At 39.0% G+C, this 12,669-nt stretch overlaps 1 protein-coding gene across 8 annotated transcripts in view; it reads right to left on the bottom strand.

Moving 5' to 3' along the window:
- The window catches only part of DLGAP1 (DLG associated protein 1), a 403,833-nt gene that overhangs the window by 29,669 nt on the left and 361,495 nt on the right, over window positions 1-12,669 (bottom strand). For all 8 annotated transcript variants that reach the window (XM_066183026.1, XM_066183018.1, XM_066182983.1 and 5 more), the window contains one exon: window positions 875-1,248. In XM_066183026.1, coding sequence (XP_066039123.1) covers window positions 875-1,248 — 374 coding nt within the window. The remainder of the gene's footprint in view (window positions 1-874; window positions 1,249-12,669) is intronic.

Genomic DNA, 12,669 nt, shown 5'->3' on the forward strand with positions numbered 1-12,669 from the left:
CCAGGCACATAGTGCTGTGCTTACAACCACCTTCTGCAAGAAAAAATAATGTGTCTTCTTGTGAAGGCTGATAAGCTGTGGATTGCTATTCTGTTTGCTCGAGATTCATCTCCTGTCAATACCTGTGTTGATTTTCATTTGATTTTAAGTTCAAGTACTTTGTTACAAAAGCTAATCCTGCAAGCAGATAGCTGGGAGTCCTATGCACACCATTTTGGGGGGGGGGGGGGAGTAGGGGGGTGGGAAAGATTAATTAAGAAAGCAGATTACATGAGTCTAGTTTATTTACTCTTGTCCTTTCTGTAAACAGGAATGAACTTTGGCAGGGTTAGTTTTCTTGTTTCATTCCACTAGAGGTAACAAAATGTAATTAACAAGGGCAAATCAGAAGGAACTTATCTTCTGCTCTTGAGGCTGAGATAGGAACAATGCTGCCTCATTCAAGTGGCTACCAGTCATTATGAAATGCATGAATAAGCAGCGACAATTAATTCACTGAGGCTGGATGAAAATATTTTTTGGTGATAGTGTAATGTAAATCATTGTCTTACACATTCCCTTTCAATGATTTAATTCATGCCTTTCTGACCCCCGCTGTGTTATGATTCATAGATTAGTGCTCATGTGTGTAATTTAACAGAGCTGAATAACAAGCAGCACAGAGACTCAAACAAATCCTTGCATCTGATGTATTTATGATAAATTAGGAAAACATCATTAGTGCCATGCAGAATGATTATGCTGATGCAAGTTCTGCATAGGTACCTGTCAGGACAAGAAGAAAAATACATAAAACATTGTATAATGAGCAGTAAAACAGATGTAGAAATCCAAAACAATGGCAAGCATATATAATCCACGTCATATACTGTACCTGTATTCCAATAGATAAGCATCTGTTTTTCTTGAAGTGGTCCTTCTTCCTATCTTCTACTGCAACAGTGGCAATGGTTGTGGTGGTGGTGACAGTGGCAGTATTGTTCCCTACATGTTGGCTTGCAGGGCCATGGATCTGTGCATTGGCAGCTTCAATAGCAGCTGTCAGTGCCTTCATACTGTCCAGGCTTTCCGTGGAGTTGCTAAGTCCAGACTGACTGATGATATCGCCCCTCTGTCCATGCCCATCCATGTATGCATCTTGGGCAGACTCTGTGCTGCTCTGGGCTGTGATGGAGATAAAGGGTTTGGTGGTAGTTCTTGGTGGGACTGGAGGCGGCGTCTTCTTGTAGGTGGTAATGCAGGATGACACTGGAAAAAACACAGCAGAGTTCTTGTTTTATTGATGCTGTGGGGAAAATGGATGCAAAGGTGATATCAAGGCATCAATTAACATGGACAGAGCAGAGGTGAGGAGGAAGCTGTCAGCCAAAGAGGCCCCAAAAGTCAATCTAAGTGCCATAGTAATGCCTTGCTTATCAGTGTCTTCTATTCCTCTTATGTGAGCGACAGAATTGCAAGTAGGGCAAATAGGGAGAGAAAGTATCTATTTGCCAAGTTCCTCCTTAGTCTTTTTAGGATTGTTTTTCCCAAGATATTTTCTGTTAACTGTTCTAAGTCCCATGGGAACAAGTCCTTCCACCGAAACATTTGTTCTGCTTATGTCTCCCAAACAAGATTCACAAGGATGATAAGTCTCCAACTGCTCATCCCATCTAAACTGTACTTCAAGCAGTTTTATTGCAATTGTTTTCTGTCCCTCTCCCCTGTCCTACTACATGCAGAATTTCAAACCACATTTTTCTGATGAGAGAGAGATTCTCAAATCATCCTTTACCAAAATCTGTTAACACTCACCATGCTTGGACTTGTGTATTTCTTTCTATAAAATGTCTCACTTGCTGCACAGACTTCACAAATACTTTGAAATGTTTTGTAAGTTGTTGAGGACATATTTAAAAGAACATTGTGCCATGCCTAATTTCTCACCATACACATCAGTTCTGGAAAAAAAAAATCACTAGTTTTCACACACAGGGAGTTAGTGTTATGAAGTAAATGGCCAAAACCTGTCAATCAGTGGTAAAGTGTTAAGTATAAGTGTTTGCAATAAAAAGACTTTTATTAAAGTTCATATTTTGAAGGCCATGCTCTCTTTGAAAGTGGTGCTACGTGGAGTTATAAGTTTTGCTTGAGGTTCCCAGGTTAAAACTATTGTTCTGCATACACAGAATTACATACAGAAAGCACTACATGGAGATTAAAACATCTTCCTTTAAGGGTTAGTTGGCAGCTCTGCACTACTGAAGTCCTGGAAAGCTTTCAAGGGAGGAAAGAAAGTCCATTAAGAACAAAAAACAACCATGATATGCTCTATTTTTTAACAAAATAAATGCAGGCATGAACCTGTGCAAAGTTCAGACACAAACTTGTTAACATAAATTCTTATTAACAGTAATCATATGGCAAGAAATGATTCATCAGATCATTTTAATTGGCAGACGTCTATGCCACCCACATAAAAGGTAACTCTACTACAGCTGTTCTGCTCTTTCTTTGCTCTGTATCTGCTTGTCGAGCCAGAAGCCATTATGGTATTAATTTGACTAGCTCACATCCCTATGCCTCATATCTCCCCATAGCTGTAGGAACAGTTACAGTGTAAAAGGTGTTTCCAGGGCATGAAATCACACGGGATTTTTTAAAAGGATGCTAGTGTAATTTCTGATAACATGTCTGAACCCATATTAAACATGTTGAATGCTAATGGAAAAGAAGAGTGTTTCAGGTAGTGAGGGTTTTGAAACTATGATTCACTTCTGAAGAATCAAACTGAAACCACGGCATCTCTGAGAGAAGAGATAGCTAGAAATGGACTTGTCAAATTTTAACGTTGGGGAAGTGAATAGTTAGTAGGGTTAGAGGTGTTTAATAAAGTGCTCATGACAAGGTCAATACCCAGAACTAAGAGAAAGGATGACAGTTTTACAAAGGGGATTATAAATGTATTGCTGTTTTTCATTGGTTTTGATGCTGTCAAAAAGCATTTGTTGTGACAGCGCATGCAGGTAAATCAGCTGCTATATTTATCAGGTGCAGATAAATACAGTCATGTACTTCAGCACTCATGGAGAATTGTGGAGGCTGCTGCTTCAGGATATCCCCGAAACACTCTGGGTGGTTCACGGTCAGGGGAATGTTCTCCGAGTTGTGGAAATGCAAACTGAAATTCAGCAGGGAAGAATTCAAAGCAGACACACACAAATATCCAGGTAACTCTTTGGGAAGCTGGTGCCAAACTTGTCTAATAGAGGTTCATAAGCAATGCTACTTTGCAATTCAGCAAAGTATAAATTTAAAATATGCTAGGAAAGGTCACTGGGGAACTTCTGGGGACATGCCAGCACCTTCAGTATGTCCCAGTACGGTACGTAAGTATAATTTTTCTTACATGGCACAGAGGGAAATGATTATGAAACACACTTGAAACGGTGTCTTAGGTAGGAGAGAGAGGATCAGAACCAAAGTGCAAGCCTTAACAAGATGGGTTCCCAAATCACTGGACATCCTGCTAGACTAGAAAGAAAGTCAAAAGTAACTGTCTATTGACAGCTACCAACCATGCTCTCTGGACACAGCAGTACAAATACAGAATCGCCTGATTAAATTGTCTTTCATTCTGTTGGTAAATGTACTCAATGAGGAGTATAATCCACACTGCAACGAAAGATGTTTGCACTCAGCTAATTAAATCTGAAGTTATTCTTAAGGGGGGGGAGAATTGACAAGTCATACAGTGAAATGGTAAAGAGAAATAGCAAAACGTTCTTTTAGCAAGTCAAAACAAATCTTCGGTTTCCCTGGAGTCACGCAGCACATACTGTACAGCTCCAGAGAAGCAGAGTGTGCAAGTCATAAAAGAACCCCAGGCACTTCATTACTGGAAATGATGTAAGCTCCTGCCGCTCCTCTGCAGAACCGAGACCAAAACAATGCCGGGGCCGCTGTCGGAGGCAGCTGCTATCAATGCCGGAGCTGGCCGAGCCCCCCGAGCCGCTGAGGCACAACAAGGAGAGGCTTTCGCTGCAGCGGTTCTTCGTGTGCGCTCAAGTACCCGGCAGCCTGTGTCAGGGCAACCTGAAGGAGCTGCGGCTCTTCAAGTGGCCACGGTATTTTGAATGCTAAGCTGCTCGAGAAACGAAAGGAGTCCTCCCCAGGAAAGTTGTCAAAACGCTGGCGCTCTCCTTGTCTATCCAGGAGAGTCCGAGCATTCATTCAGTCGGTGCAGGGAGAGCACATCCATGCGGAGTTTTGCCCCTGCGGGCAAGGGAGGAAGCGCATCTCTCCAGCTCTCCTGCGGCAGAGACTGCCCGGCAGGAGGACTCAGAGGGAGAACACCACAGGATCACAGGACACGAGAAAATCACAATCCTCAATTCACACAGAGGCAACTTTCAAACTATGAAAGCTAGTTTAATTCACATAAGGAAGTGAATTTAAAGGGCTGTATAAATTCCCTGATGCATTGTTGGACATAGATCAAGGAGTGAAGTTCTGTACGGAAACTGATATGACTGGAGAGTCAAGTCAAAGCAGTCTCGTGAATCATTAAAATTGTTTAGATATGGAGTTAATCAGAAATCTCTTGTTCTGAATAGTAAAGGTACCCTCAGTTTGACACAATAGAGACTAGTTTCCAAGGTTTTTTCCAGAGAGCACATGCTGCTGAAGCAGGTACACATTCCTCTCCTAGGGCATATGCAAGGTTTAATCCAGAAACTAGTTAAGTCATGCACGAGAATTCTCAGCCAGCCAAAGCACTTCGAATCAGGCTCAGTTTCCAGTGTATCAGTCCTCCAAGTTATGCTCTCCTTCTCCTTTTGATCTTTACCCTATTTCTGTGGACTGCCTTCAGGTTACAGTTTAATCCCAAATACCTAGTGAAAGAAACCACTTTCTCTAGATAAAAAAAAAAAAAAAAGCCACGTTTTTTGTCTTCCTAGCCAGTATTTCCAAACAACTAGCTCATGGGACAGGAATTTGGAACAGGGAGTGTCAACCACCCAGTTTAGAAGGAAGTCTAAAGATTAAAAAAAAAAAAAAAATAAAAAAAAAATCCCAGATTGCATAATAATAAAGGCTTGAATTCGAATGTTTAATTGTAAGAGTATTTCATTTGTTTAAACATGCTCACTAGGGGAGATGAGCCCTCAGGAACAAACATCAGCATGCAAACACAAATTTTGAACTGAGTGAATGGGTGCTCAGGAGAACCCCAAGGCAGATTAATATTTGTGAAGGGATCAAATTCATGCAGTGCTTTGAACAGTTCAAGTGATGAGACACATCAGTAATATCTTTCTAACGTGGCAGTTTTATATAAACTTGATTAGCAAGAGTAAATGAATGTGCAAATTTAAAATTAAGTAACATAATAATGTTTCTTCTGAGAAAAAGCATGAACTCCACAGTTTGAAAGGAGTAAGAAAGGCCACAACTTTCTCAGCATAAGAAAGATGTGGACCTGTTGTAGTGGGTCCAGAGGAGGGCCATGAAGATGATCAGTTGGTTGAAGCACCTCTACTGTGAAGACAGAGAGCTGGGGATGTTTAGTCTGGAGAAGGCTCCATGAAGGCCTCACTGTGGCCTTCCAGTATTTTAAGGAGGAGGGAGGGTTTTTTTATATGAGCAGATAGTGACAGGACAAGGGCGGTGGTTTTAAACTGAAAGAGGGCAGGGTTAAATTAGATGCTAAGCCAAAATTTACTCAAAGGGTGGTGAGGCATGGGAGGCTGCCCAGAGAACTTATGGATGCGCCACCCCTGGAAGTGCTCAAGGCCAGGTTGGATGGGACCCTGAGTAACCTGGTCCAGTGGGTGCTGTTCCTGCCCATAGCACGGGGATTGGAATGAGATGATCTTTAAATCACTTTCAACCCAAACCATTCTATGGGTCAATGATTCTAACTTGCACACAACTAAGTATGAGGATAAAAAGCAGTTGTTCTTCCATGCTGCACAGATGGACCTCAGTCTTCTGATTTACTGTCTGTTAAATGGGTGTGCCAACAGTGGTGCCCTTGAACCTCATACAACTGCCACACAAAACACAGGTATAGGCAGATCTCAGCAGACCTAATCTTCAGTGCTGCAGCCTCTGGGTTTAGAGGTGCAGTGCTTGATTTGGCTTGTTGTACTCAAACCATACACTTATTTCCTTACTTTTTGAGATTTGGGGGGAATGCTTGAAAGTAGGGCTTCAGATTGTTATTTTTCCATGCAAAAAAGTTGCTATGAAAACAGACTACGCATTATCTTAATAAAAAACTAAGCAGATGGTTTCTGAGGATGTAGAGAATTACTATTAGAAAACTGAAGCAAAGATTTTTATAAGAAGTTTTAAACTGCCTGAGGGAATAATACCAGAGTGAGTTATGGATGTCATTATCCCAAATGAGAACTACTGAAATCTAGATAGTGCACTATCAGGAATTCTGCCAAGGCCATGCATTTTCCAAGACCTCCCTCACCGCCAAGCTGATGCCTTGTTTGATGAAATCCTAAGCTTTGCTGGCTTAGGAAACAGGCGAAACATTTAACTAAAATCCTGTAGAAATTTATACAAAGTATTTAAACTATTTTTACGGCACACAATAGCACCACAGACTTAATATCCCACGTACTTGTAAGTTTAAAGCCGTTGCTGGTGACCTTTTTATAAGTGTGGACATTTTTGTTTGCAAGTAGGGTGCCTCCAGCTTCCCAGCTGGAAACAGTGAAGGATCTCCTGAAGGTGAGACTAAATATGGCTCATCCTGCATCTCAAATGAATTGAGTTGGAAAATCTGCATGTGCATACCCAGTGGATGACAGGTGAATATTTCTCCAGCAGATTTTTTTTTTCTCCTTTTAATTTCTTCTGCTGGAAGCTACTGATGCCAGCCAGAAGCTTAATTGCTATCCCAGGGAAGCTGAATTATTGTGCAGAGAACAGGTGAGACAGCCAAAGGTGTCTGCTAAATGCAGTTTATCACTAGGATATTATCACAAATTATGGATGCACTGACAAAATCCAGGGCATGTAAGCTTCCTAAAGAGACCCACTTTACTCCTCATATTACACAGCCACTGCTGAACTTCTCTGTAAAAATGACCAGTACATTAACAGCACACAACTTAAGCAATTCAACTCCTGCGGTCCAAAAGTCAGGAGTCTATAAACAACTGAATGTCTGGAAAAAAGATTTCACATTAACTGAATGTTATTACCCAGAGTGGATCACTGATGGCTTTTAATATTTAACTCCCCAAACTTGTGAACTTTACTGGTGTCAAGCAATTAGCACTTGGCTCTATTTATTGCTGTATGCACACAGGTATCATATATACCTGCTCAAATTCAGTCAGGCTGAGAGAAATCAGAAGAGAAACAGTTTTGGCTTCGCCCCTAATCTTTGGCTAAAAACAAAGTATCTGGAAAAACACCACCCATACGATAAGGATGTGAGTCTGTTCAAGACAGTCTCTCCTATAGATTTGAAGATTAAAATGCTTTAGTAGAGTCATGGTAAAAGGTCTCTGATACGAAATATCAACCTCTACGTGCAGTGAAACATGATGAAGGAAAAGAAAAAAGAAAAACAGTACAGCAGAGTGGTCATTTTTAGTCAGCATGTGAATTATTTACCATCTTTTCACATGTACAGCACTTTTTTTCTGAAAAAATTGGGGAAACACTGCTTGCTCTGTTGCTTAAACTAAGTCTAGCAAACCATTCAAATGCTTTCTGCACTTTACCAAAACTTTATGTCCCCCCATATTGGAGCAGTAATGGAAAACATGAAACCTTATAACTTTAGATAAAAATAGGGCACTTAAAAATACTTTATGTTTCAGAACTTATATGTCATAAAATCATCATGGTAAGAAATTAATAAGCTTTCTGAATATCAGTACTTTAATTTTGTAAAAGGCATTTATGGAAAACAAGGAAAACCTTGTGAAATATGTGAGTTTGTTCCACTTAGATCAAGAATCTGTAACAGTAAATAAATGTAATAATATTCAGCTTAATGAAAGCAGATTCTTTTCCTATATATTTTCCAGAAAGCAACTTCACTGGCACTTTGATATAACACTTTGTTATGTGTTACTACAGCACTCTTGAGTTCCAGAATTTGCATCTTTTCCCCTTGGCAATAATGTTAATAAAACAACATGGATAATTTTTTTTAAATGTGGGCTTGTGCTAACCAAATACAGACACATCTATGCAAACAGATCTTTAAGTAAAAACACAGTACAAGAACCAAACCCAAGATTTTCAGAAACACAGGGGGTTGAAATGTCTGCAAGTACCTAGTCAGCATAGTTAGAAGATATATTTAGAAGTTTTCGAATCTGAGCATGCTCTGAATAACTCATCACTTCTTTGCCTACGGAGTAAAGGTTGAATGTAAAGACTTTGTCTACAAGTGCACACTGCAAGTTCCTGGTGCTAATAACTCAAAAACCTGTCTCTTCTTTGTATTTCTAAATCTGATTTGGATTCTTAAAAATCTCACCAAACTGTGTGAATATAAAACCTAATTTCCACACTGTATCAGCAGCTCTTTCAACATGCCAGAAGTCAGTGTGCCATAGTGGAGCCCACATGTCCCACTGTGTTTGGGCATGTCACTGTAGGTGCTATTTCTTAAAATTACCGTGTAGTAGTACTACCAATAGTAGTAACTACTGGTGCTGGTCATATTCATACAGTCTTGTGACAGTCATGCTGTCCCTTCAGTTACAGAAGGAATAGTTAGTATCTGAACATCCAGGAGGTTTAAACCCTATCAAACCTGGAGAAACATCAAGGCAGATGTGTGGCCAGAACCAAGTTCACATACAAGTAACAATCTCCTGACCTTTACTGAAAGAAGTACTGTGTGATGTGCCTTCCTTCAGCTTGTTAAGAAGAACTGCATTTTGTCCTTCCTGAGCCTCTGCTGCCAAGGTCTCATCCTTTCATGGTGGCAAACTGATGACAAAGCAAGTTAACCAGTCAGTCATTTTAGGAGGAGCTTGTCACAAATTTGATTGAGAAATTGCAAGTTGAAATTGTATAGTTCTTGTCACAGGAGGCTGGACTAAAGAATAATTAGGATCCTCCCCTTCTGAATCCCTGAATCCCAGAAACCAACCTGTGAACCTAGAGAAGACTTAAGCAAGTCAATTCTCTCTGAGTAATCTGATCATATAGCATTTAAATTACCTAGGTATTAATGTTGCATCACTATTTTCAACACTATGGCAAGGATTTTCTTTTAAGCTCTTCACTGCAGCTAACTTTCAAAGGCAACACTTGGCTGGGGTATTGACATTCCAAAGTGTGATTTCCATGTAAGAAAAAATGTCTGTAAAAGTTGTTCCCTCTTCTTGAGTCTGGAAATGTATCTTCTTTGTTTGCTGCTGGTGTTAGCAAGAAAAGAAGTTTCTACTGGTTTTCACCCCCAGTGGTTTTCTGAATACTTAATAAACTTAAGGTAGGGTAAGCAGAATCCTGTATTATTGCACACACTGGTATCAAGCTGGTCTCACAGAATTTGATTAGTGATGCATCTAAATTGGCTTAGAAATCAATTAGTTTAAATTGCTGCAAACCACCTGATGTGGGCATATTAGAAGTGAATATAACTGTTAATGTCTTTTTTAAAACTTAAATGAAGATGAGGTAATAAGAGTGATTCTTTCAAATAATTTATTGCAATTAACTGCATCAGTTCAATGATTTTAAAGTTATTTCCTTTAATGCCATGGTGTGCAAACAAGCTGTACATTGTTATCAGTTATATCCATTTGAATCCAGTAAAAACTGTATAAGTATCATTTAACCCAGTAAGAATTTGTGAAGATTAATTTTCTGGGTCATAATCAGTTTCCAGGGTTGCTGGATTTGAGTTCAATTGTGCCTGCATGGTTTGCTTACTTTTATATCTGGATTTTTTTTTTAAATGAACAGGCTTTTTTTTTTTTTTTTTTTTTTTTTAATGTACATATACATATATATAAAATACACATACATACACATATAGGACAGTTATATTCATCCATCCATTAGGGGACTGGTATACCCAGCAAATACAGAGATGTAGGTACACCAGTTTTGCATGCTATTCAACCCTAAGACTGTTCAGAAGATTTTAAGAAATCAAGAAAGTCATAGCTCTGACATGGACTATTCAAAAGCATTTAATACAGCCTATATATGAGGTGGGATTTAGTATTTTTGTACAATAGCCACCTACTTTATTAATCAAACTATTTTATGATGCTGCTGAGTGTAGGTTATGATTCCTCAGAGCAGAAAGCACTTTGTCACCTGCTCCAGAAATTAACTCAAATCTCTTTAAACCCTTAAAAATAAAGTAAATGTTTAGGATTTTTTTTTTGCAGTACTTGGTGTCATGAAGGTGTTACTTCTTTGACATTGTCTCAAATACAACTCAAATGTAAGCTACTTGATATATATAGGATTTTATTAAATAGTTTGTCTGAGAGTTAAAAGTTATTCAAATGACAGTGATGATGAAGGGCTGCTGTATTTTAATCAGATAGATGTTGGGAGGAAACTTTACGAGCGCCAAAGACAAGAAAATAAAAGCCAATGTCAACTAAAAGAAGAATGTGATTGATAAAAACAATAGGAACAACTTTTTAGCTACTATGAAGTGCCATGAAGCACCACAAGAATTCATTTAAACTATTTTACTGTGAATTTAAGTGTAACACTACTGGGTTGAAACACGTATGCAGGTATAACGGCACACTATGTTATTCTCATAGATAAAACCCTTATAAACATAACTGTAGAAAACCAGGTTTCAGGAAGAAAAGTATCATGTGCCTATTGAGCAAGAACATCTGTTCAGACAGGGAAGTACTGACTTGTTTTTAAGCAGCCAGTACTGCATTTTTCAGCACACTTATCACTTTTGGGGTGTTCCAGTCCAAGCAGGAATGTCTAAAACAAGCAAGTTACGCTCATGTATTTCCTAAAAAATCCAAACCAAAACCAAAAGCAAGAGCTGCTTGCTGCAGGAATAAGGGGGGGGAAGAGGGAAAATAAGAGCTAAATCTGTGCTCCAGGCTGAACAGTGACTTGTCATCTGAGAGAGAGAAAAAGTTCTGCCAGCTCAAAAGTTCTGCCTGTGCTGATAAGGTTATCAGATGACCTGTGAAAAGTCACCTGTCAGGGCAGATCCTCTGGCACTGTGGGGGAAAATCCAATCCCCTCTCAAACGAGGAGGAAATGCAGACAAAGTGTTTACACAAGAAATTATACTTATCTTTGGCCTAATTTCAGGTAAAATAGCAAAACAGACTTGATAATGTCAGCACTTTTCTTGAATTAACTTGAAAAAAATTGAATTGTTTGGTGAACAATGCATACGAAAAATATGTTTGAATACACATTTGTTGTTGAGAGGAATTCAAATCTACACCAAACCCTGATTTCTATCCTCTTATTTTACATTCAAATGAACAAGTTACATCCTTGCTCAGTGACAGGGCTGAGGTCACCATGAGTGACCTCATCCTTTCAGCTATTTGCTTGTTTTTATGACAAGGGTCCTACTTAATAATGCAACAAGTCAGCTGAAAATACTCTTAGTGTGAAAAATTCCTAATGATCAGCCCAAGTGCCATGAGCACAAAAAACCAGACATCTCATTTACAGTCATTATAGTGTACAGATGTAGAGCATTTCAGTAAATCTGATCACAAAAATCACTTATTGTTGGGAGTCCTGAGTTAGCACCCAGAAGACATTTAGATACAGAAAGATTGTAGCCCTGGCATGCATGAAAGAGGACAGACCAGTCTTGTACGACTTTTAAGCAAGGTTTGAGTGAAAGACATTGCAACTTCTTCTCACATATTTCTCAATTTGTTAAAAAATGGTTGTAATAAAGATTCAGAGTTTGAGGAGATGTCACTCACAAACCCCCATATCTTCCTTGGAGACACTAACTGCATGCCCTATAACAGTCTAAGAGCTTTTTTCCTTGTTTTTTGTTAGCTTCTTTTTTATTAAAAAAAAAAGAAAATCAGTCCAGTAGAGGCAGAAAATTTAAAACTTGCCATCATGATCCTGAATTTGTGCCATATCATTCCAGTGGCAAAAATGATGTGTTTATTTTACATGATTTCCACAAGGACAGGAAGCATTGTGACAGTATAGAACCATGAGAATAAACTTTCCTTCCTCCAAACCAGCCATTTTATTTACAATTTACAGTTTACTTTAGCAAGGGATTTTGGAATTAGTACTCAGCAATAGCACCCCCCCCTTTTCTCTAACCCCTAGACTGCAAAATAATTTTAGCATTTCTCACCTTTACTTAAGCATAAAAAAAGTGAATAATGCATTTTGTAGTAACTTAGCTAAAAGATAAACTCAGACATTCTGGGTTGGCTAAGTCAAAAGGTAGACCCAGGACACCTTTCTGAGACACGAGAAAGCAAACAAGCCCAAACAAATTTTGACACTTCAAATTATTTAGACCTTTTGAATCTTTAGACTGCATAAATGCTTTCTGTAGATCACAAAGCCATTAGAAAAATCTTTGCCATGCCAACAAAATGAATCCTACAAATCCATACAATTTCACATGCACACAGCTAACGCTCCAGACCTCTCAGTGCATGAAATACAGGAAAGATCAAATTAATAACCAAGGCTCCAATT

Source organism: Chamaea fasciata, unplaced genomic scaffold (genome assembly GCF_029207755.1).
Source record: "Chamaea fasciata isolate MVZ Bird 193981 ecotype frontalis unplaced genomic scaffold, bChaFas1.0.hap1 SCAF_1, whole genome shotgun sequence".
Classification (NCBI taxonomy): domain Eukaryota; kingdom Metazoa; phylum Chordata; class Aves; order Passeriformes; family Sylviidae; genus Chamaea; species Chamaea fasciata.